The sequence below is a fragment of the Ranitomeya variabilis genome, chromosome 3 (genome assembly GCF_051348905.1).
Source record: "Ranitomeya variabilis isolate aRanVar5 chromosome 3, aRanVar5.hap1, whole genome shotgun sequence".
Taxonomy (NCBI): domain Eukaryota; kingdom Metazoa; phylum Chordata; class Amphibia; order Anura; family Dendrobatidae; genus Ranitomeya; species Ranitomeya variabilis.
The window spans coordinates 709,252,357-709,276,383 of NC_135234.1; the positions used below are offsets into that span (position 1 = coordinate 709,252,357).

The 24,027-nt window shown below is 45.8% G+C and overlaps 1 protein-coding gene across 1 annotated transcript in view; it reads right to left on the reverse strand.

Moving 5' to 3' along the window:
* LOC143817775 (cilia- and flagella-associated protein 337-like) overlaps positions 1-24,027 on the reverse strand; it is a 263,091-nt gene that overhangs the window by 124,740 nt on the left and 114,324 nt on the right. Inside the window, exon 14 of the mRNA XM_077299254.1 lies at positions 16,073-16,178. Coding sequence (XP_077155369.1) covers positions 16,073-16,178 — 106 coding nt within the window. The remainder of the gene's footprint in view (positions 1-16,072; positions 16,179-24,027) is intronic.

The window sequence follows — 24,027 nt, forward strand, 5'->3', positions numbered from 1 at the left end:
GAAGTGTATTAACCCTTCAGGTGTTTCACAGCAGCAGAAGCAACAAGGAGGGGAAAAATTAACATTTAACTTTTTAGTCACAAAAATGATCTTTTCGCAACAATTTTTTTATTTTCCCAAGGGTAAAAGGAGAAACTGGACCACGAATGTTGTTGTCCAATTTGTCCTGAGTACGCTGATGCCTCATATGTGGGGGTAAACCACTGTTTGGGCGCACGGCAGGGCTCGGAAGGGAAGGAGCGCCATTTGACTTTTTGAATGAAAAATTGGCTCCAATCTTTAGCGGACACCATGTCGCGTTTGGAGAGCCCCCGTGTGCCTAAACATTGGAGCTCCCCCACAAGTGACCCCATTTTGGAAACTAGACCCCCCAAGGAACTTATCTAGAAGCATAGTGAGCACTTTAAACCCTCAGGTGCTTCACAAATTAATCCGTAAAAATTAAAAAGTACTTTTTTTTCACACAAATTTTCTTTTAGCCTCAATTTTTTCATTTTCACATGGGCAACAGAATAAAATGGATCCTAAAATTTGTTGGGCAATTTCTCCTGAGTACGACAATACCTCATATGTGGGGGTAAACTACTGTTTGGGCACATGGTAAGGCTCGGAAGGGAAGGAGCGCCATTTGACTTTTTGAATGAAAAATTATCTCCATCGTTAGCGGACACCATGTCAGGTTTGGAGAGCCCCTGTGTGCCTAAACATTGGAGCTCCCCCACAAGTGACCCCATTTTGGAAACTAGACCCCCCAAGGAACTTATCTAGATGCATAGTGAGCACTTTAAACCCTCAGGTGCTTCACAAATTGATCCGTAAAAATGAAAAAGTACTTTTTTTTCACACAAAATTTGTTTTTGCCTCAATTTTTTCATTTTCACATGGGCAACAGGATAAAATGGATCCTAAAATGTGTTGGGCAATTTCTCCTGAGTACGCCGATACCTCATATGTGGGGGTAAACCACTGTTTGGGTGCACGGCAAGGCTTGGAAGGGAAGGCGCGCCATTTGACTTTTTCAATGGAAAATTAGCTCCAAACGTTAGTGGACACCATGTTGCGTTCGGAGAGCCCCTGTGTGCCTAAACATTGGAGCTCCCCTACAAGTGACCCCATTTTGGAAACTAGACCCCCCAAGGAACTTATCTAGATGCATAGTGAGCACTTATAACCCCCAGGTGCTTCACAGAAGTTTATAATGCAGAGCCATGAAAATAAAAAAATATTTTTCTTTCCTCAAAAATGATTTTTAGCCCGGAGTTTTTTATTTTCCCAAGGATAATAGGAAAAATTGGACCCCAAATATTGTTTTCCAGTTTGTCCTGAGTACGATGATACCTCATATGTGGGGGTAAACCACTGTTTGGGCGCACGGCAGGGCTCGGAAGGGAAGGCACGCCATTTGGCTTTTTGAATGGAAAATTAGCTTCAATCATTAGCGGACACCATGTCGCGTTTGGAGAGCCCCTGTGTGCCTAAACATTGGAGCTCCCGCACAAGTGACCCCATTTTGGAAACTAGACCTCCCAAGGAACTAATCTAGATGTGTGGTGAGCACTTTGAACCCTCAAGTGCTTCACAGAAGTTTATAACGCCGAGCCATGAAAATAAAAAATTATTTTTCTTTCCTCAAAAATGATTTTTTAACCCACAATTTTTTATTTTCCCAAGGGTAACAGGAGAAATTGGACCCCAAAAGTTGTTGTGCAGTTTCTCCTGAGTACGCTGATACCCCATATGTGGGGGTAAACCACTGTTTTGGCACACGTCGGGGAGCGGAAGGGAAGTAGTGACGTTTTGAAATGCAGACTTTAATGGAATGCTCTGCGGGCGTCACGTTGTGTTTGCAGAGCCCCTGATGTGCCTAAACAGTAGGAACTCCCCACAATTGACCCCACTTTGAAAACTAGACCCCCAAGGGAACTTATCTAGATGTGTGGTGAGCACTTTGAACCCCCAAGTGCTTCACAGAAGTTTATAACGCAGAGCCGTGAAAATAAAAAATGTGTTTTCTTTCCTCAAAAATATTTTTTTAGCCCAGAATTTTTTAATTTTCCCAAGGGTAACAGGAAAAATTTGACCCCTAAAGTTGTTGTCCAGTTTCTCCTGAGTACGCTGATACCCCATATGTGGGGGTAAACCACTGTTTGGGCACATGGCGGGGCTCGGAAGGGAAGTAGTGACGATTTGGAATGCAGACTTTGATGGAATGGTCTGCGGGAATCATGTTACGTTTGCAGAGCCCCTGATGTGCCTAAACAGTAGAAACCCCCCACAAGTGACCCCATTTTGGAAACTAGACCCCCCAAGGAACTTATCTAGATGTGTGGTGAGCACGTTCAACCCCCAAGTGCTTCACAGAAGTTTACAACGCAGAGCCGTGAAAATAAAAAATAATTTTTCTTTCCTCAAAAAAGATGTTTTAGCAAGCAATTGTTTATTTTCACAAGGGTAACAGGAGAAATTGGACCCCAATATTTGTTGCCCAGTTTGTTGTGAGTACGCTGATACCTCATATGTGGGGGTAAACCACTGTTTGGGCGCACGTCAGGGCTCGGAAGGGAAGTAGTGACATTTGAAATGCAGACTTTGATGGAATGGTCTGCGGGCGTCACGTTGCATTTGCAGAGCCCCTGATGTGCCTAAACAGTAGAAAAAACCCACAAGTGACCCCATTTTGGAAACTAGACCCCAAAAGGATCTTATCTAGATGTGTGGTGAGCACTTTCAACCCCCAAGTGTTTCACATAAGTTTATAACGTAGAGCCGTGAAAATAAAAAATAATTGTTCTTTCCTCAAAATTATGTTTTAGCAAGTAATTTTTTATTTTTGCAAGGGTAATAGGAGAAATTGGACCCCAATAGTTGTTGCCCAGTTTGTCCTGAGTACGCTGGTATCCCATATGTGGGGGTAAACCACTGTTTGGGCGCACGTCGGGGCTTGGAAGGGAGGGCACACCATTTGACTTTTTGAACGCAAGATTGGCTGGAATCAATGGTGGCGCCATGTTGCGTTTGGAGACCCCTGATGTGCCTAAACAGTGGAAACCCCTCAATTCTAACTTCAACACTAACCCCAACACACCCCTAACCCTAATCCCAACTGTAGCCATAACCCTAATCACAACCCTAACCCCAACACACCCCTAACCACAACCCTAACCCCAACACACCCGTAACCCTAAATCCAACCCTAATCCTAACCCTAATTCCAACCCTACCCACAACTGTAACCCCAACACAACCCTAACCCTATCCTTAACCCTAATCACAAGCCTAATCTTAACCCTATTTCCAACCCTAGCCCTAATTCCAACCCTAAGGGTACCGTCTCACATAACGATTTACCAACGATCACGACCAGCGATACGACCTGGCTGTGATCGTTGGAAAGTCATTGTGTGGTCGCTGGGGAGCTGTCACACAGACCGCTCTCCAGCGACCAACGATGCCAAGGTCCCGGGTAACCAGGGTAAACATCGGGTTACTAAGCGCAGGGCCGCGCTTAGTAACCCGATGTTTACTGTGGTTACCAGCGTAAAAGTAAAAAAAAAAAAACGTACATACTCACATTTCGGTGTCCTTCAGGTCCCTCGCCGTCTGCTTCCCGCTCTGACTGAGTGCCGCCGTACAGTGAGAGCAGAGCGCAGCGGTGACGTCACTGCTGTGCTCTCACTTTCCGGCCGGCAGACAGTCAGAGCGGGAAGCAGACGGCAAGGGACCTGAAGGACACCGAAATGTGAGTATGTACGTTTTTTTTTTTTTTTTTTTACTTTTACGCTGGTAACCACGGTAAACATCGGGTTACTAAGCGCGGCCCTGCGCTTAGTAACCCGATGTTTACCCTGGTTACAAGTGAACACATCGCTGGATCGCTGTCACACACAACGATCCAGCGATGACAGCGGGAGATCCAGCGACGAAAGAAAGTTCCAAACGATCTGCTACGACGTACGATTCTCAGCAGGGTCCCTGATCGCTGCTGCGTGTCAGACACAGCGATATCATATGGATATCGCTGGAACGTCACGGATCGTACCGTCGTAGCGACAAAAGTGCCACTGTGAGACGGTACCCTAACTCTAATTCCAACCCTAACCCTAAGGCTATGTGCCCACTTTGCGGATTCGTGTGAGATTTTTCCGCACCATTTTTGAAAAATCCGCAGGTAAAAGGCACTGCGTTTTACCTACGGATTTACAGCGGATTTCCAGTGTTTTTTTGTGCGGATTTCACCTGCGGATTCCTATTGAGGAACAGGTGTAAAACGCTGCGGAATCCGCACAAAATTGACATGCTGCGGAAAATACAACACAGCGTTTCCGCACGGTATTTTCCGCACCATGGGCACAGCGGATTTGGTTTTCCATAGGTGTACATGGTACTGTAAACCTGATGGAAAACTGCTACGAATTCGCAGCGGCCAATCCGCTGCGGATCCGCGGCCGATCCGCTGCGGATCCGCGGCCGATCCGCTGCGGATCCGCGGCCGATCCGCTGCGGATCCGCGGCAATCCGCTGCGGATTCGCAGCCAAATCTGCACTGTGTGCACATGCCCTAACCCTACCCCTAACCCTACCCCTACCCCTAATTCTAACCCTAGTTCTAACCCTAACCCTAGCAGAAAAAAAAATAAAAATATTTTATTTATTTTTATTATTCTCCCTATGGGGGTGATAAAGGGGGGGGGGGTCATTTACTTTTTTTTATTTTGATCACTGCGATAGGCTATATCGCAGTGATCAAAATAGATCTGGAACGAATCTGCCAGCAGGCAGACTCTGCGGGCGCAGTGCGCGTGCGCCCGCCATCTTGGACAATGGCGGCGCCCATGGAGAAGCCGGACGGACACCGGGAGGCCAGGTAAGTATGTAGGGGGGGGTGATCGGATCACGGGGGGGGGACCGGAGCACAGGGAGGGGGCACCGGAGCACGGGGGGAGCGGGCAGGAGGACGGAGGAGCCGGCAGGCGGACGGAGGGGACCGGACCCCGTAACGGAGCACCGGGGGGGCGATCGGTGGGGTGGGGTGGGGGCAGGTTAGGTTTTCCAGCCATGGCCGATGATATTGCAGCATCGGCCATGGCTGGATTGTAATATTTCACCGTTTTTTTGGGTGAAATATTACAAATCGCTCTGATTGGCAGTTTCACTTTCAACAGCCAATCAGAGCGATCGTAGCCACGAGGGGGTGAAGCCACCCCCCCTGGGCTGAAGCACCACTCCCCCTGTCTCTGCAGATCGGGTGAAATTGGAGTTAACCCTTTCACCCGATCTGCAGGAGCGCGATCCCTCCATGACGCATACGCTGCGTCATAGGTCGTTTTGGCACCGACTTTCATGACGCAGCGTATGCGTCAAAGGTCGCTAAGGGGTTAAATAGTACACACAAAACGCCACTGTCAATGTCTACAGTGAAGAGGCGACTCCGGGATGCTGGCCTTCAGGGCAGAGTGGCAAAGAAAAAGCCATATCTGAGACTGACTAATAAAAGGAAAAGCTTAATATGGGCAAAAGAACACAGACATTGGATAGAGGAAGATTGGAAAAACGTGTTATGGACAGACAAATCCAAGTTTGAGGTGTTTGGATCACACAGAAGAACCTTTGTGAGATGCAGAACAACTGAAAAGATGCTGGAAGAGTGTCTGACACCATCTGTCAAGCATAGTGGAGGTAATGTGATGGTCTGGGGTTGCTTTGATGCTGGTAAAGTGGGAGATTTGTACAAGGTAAAAGGGATTTTGTACAAGGTAAAAGGGATTTTGAATAAGGAAGGCTATCACTCCACTTTGCAGGGCCATGCTATACCCTGTGGACAGAGCTTGATTGGAGCCAATTTCATCCTACAACAGGACAATGACCCAAAGCACACCTCCAAATTATGCAAGAACTATTTAGGGAAGAAGCAGGCAGCCGGTATTCTATCAGTAATGGAGCGGCCAGCGCAGTCACCAGATCTCAACCCCATTGAGCTGTTGTGGGAGCAGCTTGACCGTATAGTGCAAAAAGTGCCCATCAACCAAACCAACTTGTGGGAGGGGCTTCTGGAGGCATGGGGTGACATTTCTCCAGATTACCTCAGCAAATTAACTGCTACAATGCCAAAGGTCTGCAATGCTGGAATTGCTGCAAAGGGAGCATTCTTTGTCAAAAGCAAAGTTTGAAGGAGAAAATGATTATTTCAAACAAACATCCTTTTTTCGAACCTTGTCAATGTCTGGACTAGATTTTCAATTCATTTGGCAACTCATTTGGTGAATAAAAGTATGAGTTTTCATGGAAAACACAAAATTGTCTCGGTGACCCGAAACTTTTGAACATTAATGTATGTTTTTCTCAAAGGCAAAAAAAAAAATCTAAGCTTCTCCTATACATTAAGTGGTAAAAAAAAGGGAATGGACAAAGCTCAGATAACACATGTATGGCGTTCATGTGCTGTTTTTGTTTTCACAGCACAGACCCACTAACATTGAATTGGTGAGCTTGAACTGTGACTTATATATGGTTGAAAGGGAATCTGTCAGCAGGTTTTTGCTATTTAATCTGAGAGCAGCATCACGTAGGGGCAGAGACCCTGATTCCAGGGATGTGGCCCTTCCACGGCAGCTTGCTATAGTCCATACAATACAATCAGTGTTTATTTATCAGGAGATTATTATTACAGGACTAGGTGCCACATGTAATATGGCAGCAAGCTGCCCAGTCAGTGAGACATTACTGGAATCAGGGTTTCTGCCCCTATATCATGCAGTTTTCAGATTCCATTGCAAAAACCTGCTGAAAGATTCCCTTTAAGAAATTCGCTCTCAGATGGATCTATAGCATCTATCTTCACAGTATATATTCGGGTCCATCTGGAAACAAACTAAAGAAACTGGGGCATATAGATCTAGCAAAATGCACCAGAATTATTTAGTAAAATGTGTCCAAAAAACTGTGTTTCATGAAATGTACTATCTTTATGATGTATTGTCTGACGCAGTGCGTTTTACCTGCGGATTTTGCAAAAACGGTGCAGAAAAATCCTCACACGAATCCACAACGTGTGCACATAGCCTAAAGGTCTATGACAGCACACTGACCACTACAGGTAATTGTGGTAGTTCAGGTGAACATGTTTACACTTACTGATAGTCTGCGGGGGAAAAAATCGCATCATCCTCTGCTTGGATCCGTATCTGAGCAGAAAACATCTATATATATAATTGTCTAAGGGGTACTTCCATCTTTCTGTCTGCAACTTCCGTCACGGAAATCCCGCGTCGCTGATTGGTCTCGCCAGCTGCCTGTCATGGCTACCTCGACCAATCAGCGACGGGCACAGTCCGATTAGTCCCTCCCCTACTCCCCCGCAGTCAGTGCCCGGCGCCCGCTCCATACTCCCCGCAGCCAGTGCCCAGCGCCCGCTCCATACTCCCCTCACCGCTCACACAGGGTTAATGCCAGCGGTAACGTACCGCGCTATGCCGCGGGTAACGTTACCGCTGCTATTAACCCTGTGTGTCCCCAACCTTTTACTACTGATGCTGCCTATGCAGCGTCAATAGTAAAAAGATCTAATGTTAAAAATAATTTTAAAAAAATGCTATACTTACCCTTTGTAGTCCGACGATGCGCTCGCGCCGGCCGCCATCTTCCATTACCAGAGATGCTTTGCGAAATTACCCAGAAGACTTAGCGGTCTCACGAGACCGCTAAGTCATCTGGGTAATTTCGCAATGCATCCTGGGAACGGAAGATGGCGGCAGCCGCGCGCATAGGGACAGCTTCGCTGGATCCCAGGGGGTGAGTATATTACTATTTTTTGTTTTAATTATCTTTTTTTAACACAGATATGTGCCCACACTGCTATATACTACGTGGGTTGTGTTATATACCGCGTGGCTGCTATATACTACTTGGCCAGTGTTATATACCACGTGGGCTGCGTTATATACCGCGTGGGCTGCGTTATATACCGCGTGGGCTGCTATATACTACGTGGGCAGTGTTATATACTGCGTGGGCAGTGTTATATACCGCGTGGGCTGCGTTATATACTGTGTGGCTGCTATATACTACGTGGCCAGTGTTAGATACTATGTGGGCTGTGTTATGTACTGCGTGGCCTGTGCTATATATTATGTGGCCACTGTTATATACTGCATGGCCTGTGTTATATACTATGTCGCCTGTGTTATATACTGCGTGGCTGCTATATACTGCATGGGCTGTGTTATATACTATTTGAGCTGTGTTATATACTGCGTGGCCACTGTTATATATTGCGTGGCCTGTATTAACGCATCGGGTATTCTACAATATGTATGTATGTATGTATATACCATGGCATATGGTGACAACCCATACAGTATATGATCTACTAGATGGTGGCCCGATTCTAATGCATCGGGTATTCTACAATATGTATGTATGTATATAGCAGCCACATAGTATATAGCACAGGCCACGTAGTATTTGTCTGCTATATACTACATGGCTCCTATATACTACGTGGCCAGTGCTATATACTATGTGGCTGCTATATACATACATACATATTGTAGAATACCCGATGCATTAGAATCGGGCCACCATCTAGTAGATCATATACTGTATGGGTTGTCACCATATGCCATGTAAATTTCATGGATCCCTTAAAATTATTAACTAAATAAAATGTATTTGACTCTTAATCATTTATTAAATTGTTAATGTAAAGAATAATGCTATACCATAGTGATGTACAGTAATACTATAACATATTGATGTACAAAAATGGCTGTGTGGATGGCAGACAGACATAGAATAAGGCATATGGATTGAAGACGGTTGAAAAGTCATCTGTGCTTTTTTGTTGTTTTTTTTGCTGGATAAAAATTGGACGATTTTGCATTTGCTAATCTGTACCCTGCCTTAAACGGATTTATCAAACAGTATGAACCACTTTGATAAACCTGGCATTTTTATGACTGTCTAATCTACGTTTGCACTCTTTAAGAATGAGAAATTTTTGATAAATATACCCCGTTTTTTAAAACATTTTGTTGGAAACCTCAGCCACAGATAGAAATGATCTTGTAATTTAGGATTCCTTATAGTCTTCTAGATCTATTGCTCTCTGATGTATCCAGCTGCAGAAATTGTGCAATACTGCTCTCTACTGACTGTTAGTGGTATTACAACTGCAATGTTATCTGGCGTCACATTATTACAGGATGACATAAATTAAATTGCGTTGGAAATCCTGTGGTTTTAAAGATGATGTGACTTTTTGCATTGCAAAACATTATTTCCTTCGCTACTGTGTACGTATAAGATTACTGGCAACAGCAAACCTTTACTTTACAAGTGGGAAAGAAATCCTGGAAAAATTCTTTACAATCTTTGCACATATTTTTGATTAATAACCAATATCCTTTACGTATTTGTATACTAATAAACTATACAGATTTATTTAAGTAAGACAACAACCATGAGAGTAACAATAAAAAAAGTGAAAATCAGGTATACCTTTTGACCTCCAATCATTTAAGGCAATCATAAAGATAAGCCATCACCAGAATATATTGACCCCTTAGGATCCAGCCCAATGAGTAGAACAAAATAGCTGAATACATGTAGCTTTTTTTTTTTTCATCCATGCACAGGACAGTACAATGTGCCATCGTGATAGGATAAACAATTTGGGGGCTGTCACTACTTTATTGTGCTGTTCAGTGTGGTTGACCCCCCCACTGATCTTATATGTATGCATTATCCAAGTCTAAGGTTATATTCCCACAATGAGTATTTGGTGAGAATTTGATATTGCAGATTTTCATAGGTTACTTGTGTTTTTTTTTTTTTTCATTGTTTTTATGGCGATTTTTACCCGGCGGCTTTTTTGTCTCATTGATGTGTCATGTTTTAAATAAAGCTACTTTGTTGTTGATACTTCTTGGTATTTGGCTTTAACAAAACTTTATTGATAGTCCTGCCTGGATTACATTCGGTTTTAATGTGTTTCTGCAGTGGAAACATACTGCACTGCTCAAAAAAATAAAGGGAACACTTAAACAACAGAATATAACTCCAACTAAATCAAACTTCTGTGAACTCAAATTGTCCACTTAGGAAGCAACACTGTTTGACAATGAATTTCACATGCTGTTGTGCAAATGGAATAGACAACAGATGGAAATTATTGGCCATTATCAAGACACACTTAATAAAGGAGTGGTTCTGCAGGTGGGACCACAGACCACATCTCAGTACCAATGCTTTCTGGCTGATGTTTTGGTCACTTTTGAATGTTGGTTGTGCTTTCACACTCGTGGTAGCATGAGACGGACTCTACAACCTACACAAGTGGCTCAGGAAGTGCAGCTCATCCAGGATGGCACATCAATGCAAGCTGTGGCAAGGTTTGCTGTGTCTGTCAGCTTAGTGTCCAGAGGCTGGAGGCGCTACCAGGAGACAGGCCAGTACATCAGGAGACATGGAGGGGGCCATAGGAGGGCAACAACCCAGCAGCAGGACCGCTACCTCAGCCTTTGTGCAAGGAGGAACAGGAGGAGCACTGACAGAGCCCTGCAAAATAACCTCCAGCAGGCCACAAATGTGCATGTGTCTGCACAAACGGTTATAAACCGACTCCATGAGGATGGTCTGAGTACCCGACATCCACAGATAAGGGTTGTGCTCACAGCTCAACACCGTGCAGGGCACTTGGCATTTGCCACAGAGCACCAGGATTGGCAAATTCACCATTGGCAACCTGTGCTCTTCACAGATGAAAGCAGGTTCACACTGAGCACATGTGACAGACGTGACAGAGTCTGGAGACGCCGTGGAGAGCGATCTGCTGCCTGCAACATCCTTCAGCATGACCGGTTGGCAGTGGGTCAGTAATGGTGTGGGGTGGCATTTCTTTGGAGGGCCGCACAGCCCTCCATGTGCTCGCCTGAGGTAGCCTGACTGCCATTAGGTACCGAGATGAGATCCTCAGACCCCTTGTGAGACCATATGCTGGTGCGGTTGGCCCTGGGTTCCTCCTAATGCAGGACAATGCCAGACCTCATGTGGCTGGAGTGTGTCAGCAGTTCCTGCAAGATAAAGGCATTGAAGCTATGGACTGGCCCACCTGTTCCTCAGAGCTGAATCCGATTGAACACATCTGGGACATCATGTCTTGCACCATCCACCAACGTCACGTTGCACCACAGACTGCCCAGGAGTTGGCAGATGCTTTAGTCCAGGTCTGGAAGGAGATCCCTCAGGAGACCATCCGCCGCCTCATTAGGAGCATGCCCTGGCATTGTAGGGAGATCATACAGGCACATGGAGGCCACACACACTACTGAGCATCGTTTCCTTGTCTTGAGGCATTTCCGCTGAAGTTGGATCAGCCTGTAACTTCATTTTCCACTTTGATTTTGAGCATCATTCCAACTCCAGACCTCCGCGGTGATTTATGTTGATCATTTTTAGGTTTTATTGTTATCAACACATTCCACTATTTAATGAATAAAGATTTACAACTGGAATATTTCATTCAGTGATATCTAGGATGTGGGATTTTAGTGTTCCCTTTATTTTTTTTTAGCAAAAACACATGTACGTTTTTTACCTGAGGATTTTCAGCATTTAATACAAGTCTATTGGAAAAAATCCGAACAGAAAAATCGTTGCACCAGCAAGAGACATTGACATGCTGCACATCTCAAACACGCACCGCAGGTCAGTTTATGATGCATAATAGAAAAACACAGTGGGCCTGATATTTTTATAAATCCCATCAACTTTCCTGAAACTGTAAGACCTAGAAAAAATATGCCGAGTGAAAAAAAATATCAATAACCCATCGTGGCAGCTTAATCTAAGTTTCAGTCTTCATTCATCATTTCTTTATACATGTTCCACCCTCACTTCACCCCAATATACAGTTTGTGGCCTGATCCAAGTGTCAGAGTTTTCTGTCAGATTTGTGGGAGTGTCCCTCCTGGTAATACATGCTGGAGCCTTGTGTGTTTACAGGGTGCTGCTGTCCTTACCTCCTTTCATGTATCAGCTCAGCTTCAATACTGTGCTCTCCCTGTACTTTCTTCCTTGTCTATAGCTTTTTCCTGTGGCCCCTGATATGTGTACAACCCTCTCCCTCCTGCTATCACTAACACTAAGAGAAGGGAGGAGGAATGCAAAGCGCTGTCATGTGCAGCTGCTCTGACAACTACATACAGTACAGACCAAAAGTTTGGACACACCTTCTCATTTAAAGATTTTTCTGTATTTTCATGACTATGAAAATTGTACATTCACACTGAAGGCATCAAAACTATGAATTAACACATGTGGAATTATATACTTAACAAAAAGTGTGAAACAACTGAAAATATGTCTTATATTCTAGGTTCTTCAAAGTAGCCAACTTTTGCTTTGATGACTGCTTTGCACACTCTTGGCATTCTCTTGATGAGCTTCAAGAGGTAGTCACCGGAAATGGTTTTCACTGCACAGGTGTGCCCTGTCAGGTTTAATAAGTGGGATTTCTTGCCTTATAAATGGGGTTGGGACCATCAGTTGTGTTGTGCAGAAGTCTGGTGGATACACAGCTGATAGTCCTACTGAATAGACTGTTAGAATTTGTATTATGGCAAGAAAAAAGCAGATAAGTAAAGAAAAACGAGTGGCCGTCATTACTTTAAGAAATGAAGGTCAGTAAGTCCGAAGAATTGGGAAAACTTTGAAAGTGTCCCCAAGTGCAGTTGCAAAAACCATCAAGCGCTACAAAGGAACTGGCTCCGATGAGGACTGCCCCAGGAAAGGAAGACCAAGAGTCACCTCTGCTTCTGAGGGTAAGTTTATCCGAGTCACCAGCCTCAGAAATCGCAGGTTAACAGCAGCTCAGATTAGAGACCAGGTCAATGCCACACAGAGTTCTAGCAGCAGACACATCTCTACAACAACTGTTAAGAGGAGACTTTGTGCAGTAGGTCTTCATGGTAAAATAGCTGCTAGGAAACCACTGCTAAGGACAGGTAACAAGCAGAAGGGATTTGTTTGGGCTAAAGAACACAAGGAATGGACATTAGACCAGTGGAAATCTGTGCTTTGGTCTGATGAGTCCAAATTTGAGATCTTTGGTTCCAACCACCGTGTCTTTGTGCAATGCAGAAAAGGTGAACAGATGGACTCTACATGCCTGGTTCCCACCGTGAAGCATGGAGGAGGAGGTGTGATGGTGTGGGGGTGCTTTGCTGGTGCCACTGTTGGGGATTTATTCAAAATTGAAGGCATATTGAACCAGCATGGCAACCACAGCATCTTGCAGCGGCATGCTATTCCATCCGGTTTGCGTTTAGTTGGACCATCATTTATTTTTCAACAGGACAATGACCCCAAACACACCTCCTGGCTGTGTAAGGGCTATTTGACCAAGAAGGAGAGTGATGGGGTGCTACGCCAGATGACCTGGCCTCCACAGTCACCAGACCTGAACCCAATCGAGATGGTTTGGGGTGAGCTGGACTGCAGAGTGAAGGCAAAAGGGCCAACAAGTGCTAAGCATCTCTGGGAACGCCATCAAGATTGTTGGAAGACCATTGCCGGTGACTACCTCTTGAAGCTCATCAAGAGAATGCCAAGAGTGTGCAAAGTAGTCCAGGGCCGGTTTTAGACAAAGTGGGGCCCTAGGCAAAATTCAAAGTGGGGCCCCAAATTCTGAAACATTGCACTAACAACCACACTACAGTCAGTGCATTGAAGTGAGTTTTTAACTAGTAGCAACATCTCTAACCCCCAAGAAGCCACTAAATAACATAGACAAAATTTCTGTCCAAGGAGTAAAACATGGTGCGGGCCCGCACAGCGATAGAGTAACTGAACCTGCGTCTCAGAGGCAGGTTCAGTTACTGCACAGGCAGAAACCTGCCACTGGGGCCAGGAGCAGAAGAGATGGGGCCCAATGTGGTGTCATTAGGATAATCATCGCAATTATCTTGCATGAGAGAATATACACTAGTGTGAGCGACCCCTATAAGGATATATGCACATGTTGTGGATTTGGCTGCGGATCTGCAGCGGACTTGGCCCTGCAGATTCACAGCAGTTTTCCATGTGGTGTACAGTACTATGTAAACCTATGGAAAACCAAATCCGCTGTGCCCATGCTGTGGAAAACTCCACACGGAAACGCTGCGGTTTATTTTCCGCAGCATGTCAATTCTTTGTGCGGATTCTGCAGCGTTTTACACGTATTCCATAATAGGAATAGAAAGGTGTAAAAACGCAGGTGGAATCCGAACAAAATCTGCATAAAATCCGCAGATAATCCGCGGTGAATCTGCAGATAAAACGCAGGGGTTTAACCTGCTGATTCTTCAGACTCCACGTGGAAAAATCCGCAATGGAATCCGCAAAGTGTGCACATATAGCCTCACAGAACAAAGTGGTCCCGTGGCTAGCGATCAGTGACATCATCACTCCTGGTGCCAGCGCACACTGCAGAGCGGCCTGTGCAGGATGCTGACAAGTGACAGTAGGTATCATTCATTTTTTTATATCACTTTTTTTTTTCATTTCTTATTTACGTTAATTCCATTGTAGTTTTGGTTGCGTTGCTGACTGCGCAGACTGCAGTGTGTGACTGGTGTGGTAGTGCAGACAGTTGAAAAAAACTCACCAAGTGAAGTGTCTTCTCTATGATATGGGAATACTTGTCTCATGAGGTTGGCAGCACAGCTCCTGCATTTTTGTGTCCCTGACAGGGGCTGCTGACTGCTGTGCAGCGTCAGGACAACGTCAGTGGTCAGGTGACCGTGTCACATAGGAAGGTCCTGCCACTGAACAGCAGCTGCAGTGCCAGCCCAGGACACAGTATAAATTATAACCTGAAGCCTGCTGCACAGTGAGGATGGACGGCCACAGAGGAAGAACAGGAGAACATGCAGAGCGCAGGTCAGGTCAGTATAACACGCCTGACTGCTCCTGCCTCAGGGATTGCAGCCGCTGAGCCGACATAGATAACACAGACAAGGCAGTGCAGCGCCGCCGCCCGCCAGGAAACACTCACAATTGCAGAACAGATAAGAGACAGATGCACTTATGTCTGCCTCTTCTGCAAAGCAAAGCACTGCCTTGTGCTATTTTAATTGTAAGCAAGCTCCATTGTGGTCATGGAACCAGCAGGGGGCCCTTGGAGGAGCGGGGGCCCCAGGCAGCTGCCTGGTCTGCCTGTGCTTAACGCCGGCCCCAAAGCATAAGGTGGCTACTTTGAAGAACCTAGAATATAAGACATATTTTCAGTTGTTTCACACTTTTTTGTTAAGTATATAATTCCACATGTGTTAATTCATAGTTTTGATGCCTTCAGTGTGAATGTACAATTGTCATAGTCATGAAAATACAGAAAGATCTTTAAAGGGACTCTGTCACCTGAATTTGGAGGGAACAATTTTCAGTCATATGGGCGGGGTTTTCGGGTGTTTGATTCACCCTTTCCTTACCCGCTGGCTACAATATTGGATTGAAGTTCATTCTCTGTCCTCCATAGTACACGCCTGCGTAAGGCAAGATTGCCTTGTGCAGGCATGTACTACGGAGGACAGAGAATGAACTTCAATCCAATATTGCACCCAGCATGCAGCCAGCGGGTAAGGAAAGGGTGAATCAAACACCCGAAAACCCCGCCCATATGACTGAAAATTGTTCCCTCCAAATTCTGGTGACAGAGTCCCTTTAAATGAGAAGCTGTGTCCAAACTTTTGGTCTGTACTGTAAATAACTGAAAGACTTTCTGCCACAGCAAAATGGCAGAATTTTTTTTTGAAGATTATTTACAAAGCCATCAAACTTTGCATTTTAGACACAAACAATAAAAATATGCTCAAAGGTGTACATAGCCTAAATTATTTTTCTGTAAGTATGAATCAAATAAATAATCAGTAATCACATTTTGAGATAAGCAAATGGATTGCTTTGTTTTTTGCTTTGACTCATTGAGGGGAGGTCCTGAGACCCCAGTTTCCTTTAAAAGCGTCACTTTGGACAATATCTCCATCTGGTCTTATGTTTAGTGGTGTTTATACATCTGTATTATACATGACCTTACCTTTACTGTATTGTCTGTGGCAACTGAAAAGATCTTGTTATCTTCTGATGAGACATCAAGGAAAAATATGGGGGCTGTATGGCCGCGGAGCATGCCTGTTGCTCTCCTATGAACAGCAATGAGGTTCACTTAGTGTGATATGATATCTTTACACCAATCAATGCAGTATTTTAATATCATAAAAAATATTTCGCAGAAAGTTGTGCATCATAGTATGATTCTAAATAGTAACCAGCAGAATTGTGAATGCAGCTCTAGGCTATAATGTAAAACACATACATACTGTAAGTTAACTGTAAAATTGTGTTCAACAGTGAACTTGTAAAAGTCTACTGATCCTGTTACATAGATATAGGATCTGGTATCTCCTTGGTATTTCTCCGTTTTCTGAAGTACCGTAATTTGCTCTCTAATTGTGTCTTTAATGACTGCCCCTTAGAGGCCCGAAAGGCTCAATTACTGATTATTTTTGATTTGTGACAAATTCATCAATCCATTCACAACTTGTTTTAAGGTTGTCATGTGTAGTTTAGATTTTTTATTCTTACATCAACGCGGCTTTTCCACATGTTTTAGACCAATTCATCAATTGTGACTTTTATGAAAGGCAGCGATTTTGCATAAAATTATTTAGCCACATGCACCATTTTGAAAAATTGAAGCAGAAAAAAACCACATATGTGTGAATCAGTTTGGAGGTGCAAAAACCATGACGAGATGGAGTTGCTCACCTAGGACAGTTGTGCTGCTGCAGCGACCGACTGTCACAACACTGTTGCCGGGTGTCCCGGGACCAATGGCTTCTTCCTTGTCCCTAATGCTAGGGGTGCCCTAGCTCGCCCTGTTCCCCGGATAACTTCTAATGGTGAAGATGCCAAGGCCACATGCCTTGCCTTAGCTTCTGAATTCTCCCTCAGTCTGTACCCCTCCCTCACCCAGGGAAGAGGGGAGTAGCAGTGTACCATAATACACCAATCAGACTAACAAGGTAATATGAACAGGGATAATAAAAATACCAAACAAACTCACACATATAACAGAGGAATTCACCGAGAAGTGGAGGCTAAACCAAAATAGGAGAAAAAAGGGAATTATCACACACTCAAAACCTAGCAACAGTCACAGATAAACCCACCAACTACCTTCTCCAATAACCACCAACAACAACCTCTAGCCATGCAGCAAAAGCTAACTCTGACAATGAGTAGTAGCCAGGACTCAGTTTATATAGGAGATAAGAGTGGCTAACAGTGTACAGCTGAAAGCCTTAATACAGTAAAGCTTTGAGGAGCTCTCAACTGAGCAGATTAACCCCTGAACTGCCAAAACAAATTTACACCATAAGAAGGTGAGAAGTGCTTCTGGTCAGTGCAGGAGTAGGAGAAATCAGACGCTGCGGTCTTCTGGCTCCTCTCTGTCATGGTAGACCTGTGACCTGTCCCAATTGTAAGAAACCAAAAGATAATACATGAAGGAGGAAGAAATGAGGTTTCCTTGGGCACTGCCATAGAGGATGACGAGCCAGTAAGAAAGATTTTTTTTAAATTATTTTTTAATGGTAACAAGACTGCGCTTTAATGCCAATGTTGTAAAATGGTTGAACATGGGTGTAAAAATGTTTGCTCTATGATCACAGGGGAAACCTTTTTAACCAAGCAATTTATTTTTAAACTGTAATATTTCCTTTGTAGTTTATCTACTTCAGTGTAGTTGACATCTTGCAATATGTAGGATGTACTATCCAACCTGTTCACTTCAAGATGAACAATCATAGATCAAATATAAGAAATGGAGTAACAAATCACAGTTCATCCAGGCATATCTCCATGTTTACCCAAAAAATCCTGACAGTTTGCGATTACTTATATTAGATCAGATTTCTGAGAAATGTTATGATAGGTTCCCGAGAGCAATAAACAGAAAATAATTTTGGTTTTTTAAACTGATGGCTTGAATCAATGTATAGAAAACAGAAAATAGCACTATATATTCCTAACAAATGATGTGCATTTTTAAAAAAATATGTATTAATACCTTTTGTGATAGGATTAAAATTATTTTATGCTTTATGTATCTGCGTAGGCTGTTTTTAATTCGAATAGATGATGTATAATAGTGCAGTGTTTCTGTCAGGAATGGGTTAAGTAAAAAAATTATCACACCTGGTATAATATTCCAGATTGCTGTAAAACAAAATGTGACTTGGCTTCTTGTCTAACTATGCCAAAGGCTGCCGTCACACTAGCAGTATTCGGTCAGTATTTTACATCAGTATTTGTAAACCAAAACCAGGAGTGGGTGATAAATGCAGAAGTGGTGCATATGTTTCTATTATACTTTTCCTCTAATTGTTTCACTCCTGGTTTTGGCTTACAAATACTGATGTAAAATACTGACCAAATACTGAACGTGTGATGGCAGCCTAATGAAGGGGACTGATCGTCCCAGAAACACACAGTCTTGTTACCATTGAAAAATATAGTAAAAATATTACTTGCCATCTGGCTCATCATCCTCTGCGGCAGCGCCAGGAGAAACCTCATTTCTTTCTTCTTCCTGGATTATTTAGAAAAATTGGGAGCAAAAAACAGCAAAGAAAAAAAAAGACATGTGACTTAAAACCCACAAATGATGAATTGGACCTTTAGGCAGGGGTCACACTTGCGAGTACAATGCGAGAAACTCGCATGAATACCCGGCACTGCCGCCGGCACTCGGGATCGCAGCGTGCGGCTGCATAGAATTACATGCTCCGGTCGCGAGTGCCGGCGGCAGCGCCGGGTATTCATGAGAGAGACTCGAGCGAGTTTCTCGCATTGTACTAGCAAGTGTGACCCCGGCCTTAGGCAGTATCTTTAAAGTGATTGTGCCAGAATTCTGTTGTAAATAACTTTGTAAAGTCTGAACATTTTCACGCAACACAGAGATGTGCGAAAATATTGTGAATTTTGGTGTTTTTATGCCAGTTTTGCCAAAATTGGGTGGGACACAGGCATTGGGGGGGCGTGACACCAAAGCTCATCTACACTAGAGATTTTACTCCAGTCTCTGATTGGAGTAAGATTTCTGATGATGCATACGGAGATGTACACCACTTTCAGACACTCCTGATTCATTAAGAGGTGAAGGCCGGATGTCTGTCTCCGCGGGTGAGCCACAGGCATCTGTGGATGCATAGTGGACATGTAATTTCTTGAAATCCCATCCACTATGCTGTAATGCAGCGCCCCAGAGTCCTGGTCGTTGCAGTACTGTGGCTCCGCCGCTAAGGGGGGCTATGGTACGTCTGATGGCACTGAAGGAGTTCATCTGACCAGGTATCACATACACCAATACATTTCACAGTCTGGCCTCCAGGGGGAGCTAAGGGTCCTATTCATTAGGCCACTCCTCACATACTGGTAAAACTGGGGGTCAGGCAGGAAGTTAGGGAGAACGCTGACTGGGTTGGAACCAGGCAACACCTTGTGGCAGAGGGTGTTGCAGGGGAAGATTCGGTAGGGTCCCTGTCAGGGGTGGGATCCTGACAGAGGCCTGGCAAACAGAGAGAAAGCTACGGGACCGCGCCTGCACTTCATAACGGCGGTGCCCTAAGAAAGGACAAGAAGCGAGATTTATTGTGCTGAGTGAGAAACGAGATCAAAGCAAGAAGGAGAATACCAGTAGGAGTCGTGCTGTAAGATCAAGGCAACATCCTACTGAGGCGTAAACAACCGGCGGCCGGAACGCCGAGGAGGTACAGAGCTCTAAGCCATACTTCAAACCAACGGCAGGACAGTCAGTCACAGGCGGGCTGTCTCACTTAAATCACCTACGCAGACATAGGGGGCAACCTGTGGAGAGGGGCGACTCTAGGGTCCCAGAAGAGCTCCGAGCCTACCCGTCATACGGGTGCGTCCCAACCATAACACCTGGGAGGGACGGAAGATTAGCAGAAGATCATCTAATCGAGTTGTGAGGGAACACGAGAAACAGACACAACAGTTGTGGGGACTATCCCGTAAGCAGGGGAGGACCACAACACATAGTGCTAGCAGGAAGGCACAGATTTCCACCTGCAAGGAGGACTCTGGAAGTGCCATTGGACCGGCCGGACTTGCGCAGCCTGTGAACCGTATTCCGGACTGAGGACCCAGAGACCTTCAGTAAAGAGGTAAAGAGACTGCAACCTGGTGTCCTCATTATTTACTGCACCGCACCACCACCACTATCCACATCTATTACTGTACGCCCCTCAGCAGGGTCACGGACCGGGTCTAGCCACCGTGACAACCCCAGAGCAGAGACTCAGAGGCCCGGTACCAGGTACCCCTCGGCCCTGCGGCAGTGGGGGCGCTACAAACTTGGAGTCACGAACAGGATCTACTTAAGCCTGAAGAATCAGGTCATGTGTGCCTTGGAACTGTGATTTACTGTGCTTGGACTGTACTTTATTGCAAAGACTGTGTGTTGCCATTTACCGCCAAAAGTTCCCGCCAAAAGCCGCCGCCATTGCAGTGCCACAGGGAGCACAGAGGAAGAAGGGCGTGCCATGGGAGGAGACTACCAAAGCGGCGCCAGAAGTAGCGACCACCCCCTCCGACTCCTGCTGAGAGAGGACGACCTACCCAGCAGCAGAGGAGAACCGCCCCCTGATTTGCAACGGCGGGAACGAGGTGAAGAAGGAGCTCAACCTCGGAGAAATGGCGGAGCCAGGTGCATGCGTTGCCGCCGAATGCCAGACAGCGACGATGAGCAGCAAGTGCCCGAGCAACGGCGAGGTGATCCCGGCTTGCCCTCATCCATCAGAGACGGACTCGCGTCCACCGCCCGTGAAGGACCTGAACTCCTGGGAGCCGCCAGTGGAGGAGCCGAGTCTACCTATCCCAACCACGGAGCCATGGAGGGCGGAGCCACGTCAAGAGGCCGCTCCGGAAGAACCGTGATCCGGGCTGCAGCCAATTCCAGTGTCCTCGTCAACGGAACCGATCGACATCGGTGGAATCACATCAGGCGCAGGTATGGACAACACCCCTATTCCCCCGGCCGATTCTGCTCTCCCAACCGATCCGGCTCCCCTGACCGATCCCGCTCCTGTGACCGCTCCTCACCCCAGCAACAATAACCGCGCCTTTACGGTGGAACGGGTGGTCCTCACCCCCGACGTGATGGGGAAGCTGGTACCTCCCCTACCAACCAAGATGGGGGAACCCATAGATGTGGGCCCAGACGGGGTGATCCTCCGGTGGGACACCCCCTGGAACGAGCCGTATGGAGCTCCGGGGGAGAGCCTCACCCTTGCTGTGCTCACTTGGGAACAGTATAAACAATGTCTGATCCAACACTGGAAAAACCGAGACGAAACAGAACAATCTGATATGCCGAAGACGCAACGCAGGAAGCCTGCGCTCAACAGGAACGACGTGGTAAAGCGGGGGACTGTGCTAGCCTTCCACCCGAAGAGGGGTTGGGGCTCCATACAGGAACCGGGACTACCAACTGACGTCTTCGTTACTAGTTACAACGTAAAAACTCCCTGCTGCAGTCGAGATGGTGACCCATTGCAAAGGGGGGATCAGGTGACCTACACTCGCCGCCGGAATGCACAAGGATGGTGCGCTCGGAACGTCCACCGGTGTGAGCCTGAGGGAGCGTCACCTGTTGCCGCGACCCCGATTGATCCAGATTTGACAGATCTCGTTACTATCACCACCGTCCGCCTTGTAGCAGCCGCTGAGCTTGCAAGCAGGATTAGCCTTCAAATCCAGACACCGGCTGATCTGATGGCACCTGAGAGACCAACCACCAGCACAGGCATGGCATCGGCCGGGGACAGAAGACCACCTTGTGCACCACAAGAGTAAGATCTTAAAACTCTGAATATGTAAATAGTTCTTCAAACTGTTTGTTTTCTGCTACGTTGCTGCTAAAACCCGTCTAGGGTTATTCTTAAAGGGATCCCTTTGTTGACCCGGGATCCCTATTGTTTCTTATTTTTGTTTGTTTCCTACATTTGCACAAGTTATCAAAGAACTGCTGAATCATGAACAATGCATGATACAAACTTCTTGTATATAGTTTGCACCTTCTTAAAGGTGCTCTCTACTGGTTTTATATAAAAGACGGACTCTTTGCGAAGATACGGTTCTTGGAACTTGCACTGGAGTCCTTGCTGCACACGGACTTGCGGCTTGAGAAGTTGCACTACCTCGTAGAGACTTGGTCCCCTCTTAAAGGGGATGTTCACATCTTGCACTTATGTACAGTGTTGCCTTAAGATGGTTAGATGGCAATAATGTCTTGAAAGAAAAAGTAATGATGTTGATATGTGAAAGTTAAATGTAACCAATTAGTTGTGTTGTGTTAATGTGTTAGAGAATGAGGACAGGAAGTGAACCCGTAGGGGTTAGTGGTGAGTCCTCCTAGGAGCCATACAGAGATGGCTCAGTGATCTCAAACTGAAAGAAAAACATGTTCTATACTGTGTATAGTAGTGGAAGGACAGTAGGCTCGGGCAGAATGGGGCGGTCCTGTAAAAGAAAGGAGAGGCAGTAGGTCTGGAGCGGTTAGGACAGGCGGTCCTGCAGACGTAAAGTAGGAGAATGTAGCACAGTTGCTTAAGCCTTATAATGTGTTATAAGAAGGTCTTTAGTGGATTCAGAGTGTACATCCTTAAAGGCAATGTTAAATTAATGTTTAAAAATTTTGCACTTAGTAGATTACCCGGTTGGGTAAGAAAAGTTATTTATAGTGAGTTATTTAAAAGTATTTTACCATGTTTCTAACGTTCAAGTGTCCTCACCTCCCATAAAGGGAAGCTCTGTTCAAATATGCTTATTGTTATTGCACTCACAAAAATTGTATGTCTTTTTGCTGACATGTATTGTTGTTTTCTTCCCAGTCCAGGAGTACTGGATTTAACCGGGGGGGGAGTGCAGCGCCCCAGAGTCCTGGTCGTTGCAGTACTGTGGCTCCGCCGCTAAGGGGGGCTATGGTACGTCTGATGGCACTGAAGGAGTTCATCTGACCAGGTATCACATACACCAATACATTTCACAGTCGGGCCTCCAGGGGGAGCTAAGGGTACTATTCATTAGGCCACTCCTCACATACTGGTAAAACTGGGGGTCAGGCAGGAAGTTAGGGAGAACGCTGACTGGGTTGGAACCAGGCAACACCTTGTGGCAGAGGGTGTTGCAGGGGAAGATTCGGTAGGGTCCCTGTCAGGGGTGGGATCCTGACAGAGGCCTGGCAAACAGAGAAAGCTACGGGACCGCGCCTGCACTTCATAGCGGCGGTGCCCTAAGAAAGGACAAGAAGCGAGATTTATTGTGCTGAGTGAGAAACGAGATCAAAGCAAGAAGGAGAATACCAGTAGGAGTCGTGCTGTAAGATCGAGGCAACATCCTACTGAGGCGTAAACAACCGGCGTCCGGAACGCCGAGGAGGTACAGAGCTCTAAGCCATACTTCAAACCAACGGCAGGACAGTCAGTCATAGGCGGGCTGTCTCACTTAAATCACCTACGCAGACATAGGGGGCAACCTGTGGAGAGGGGCGACTCTAGGGTCCCAGAAGAGCTCCGAGCCTACCCGTCATACGGGTGCGTCCCAACCATAACACCTGGGAGGGACGGAAGATTAGCAGAAGATCATCTAATCGAGTTGTGAGGGAACACGAGAAACAGACACAACAGTTGTGGGGACTATCCCGTAAGCACAGCAGGGGAGGACCACAACACATAGCGCTAGCAGGAAGGCACAGATTTCCACCTGCAAGGAGGACTCTGGAAGTGCCATTGGACCGGCCGGACTTGCACAGCCTGGTGAACCGTATTCCGGACTGAGGACCCAGAGACCTTCAGTAAAGAGGTAAAGAGACTGCAACCTGGTGTCCTCGTTATTTACTGCACCGCACCACCACCACTATCCACATCTATTACTGTACGCCCCTCAGCAGGGTCACGGACCGGGTCT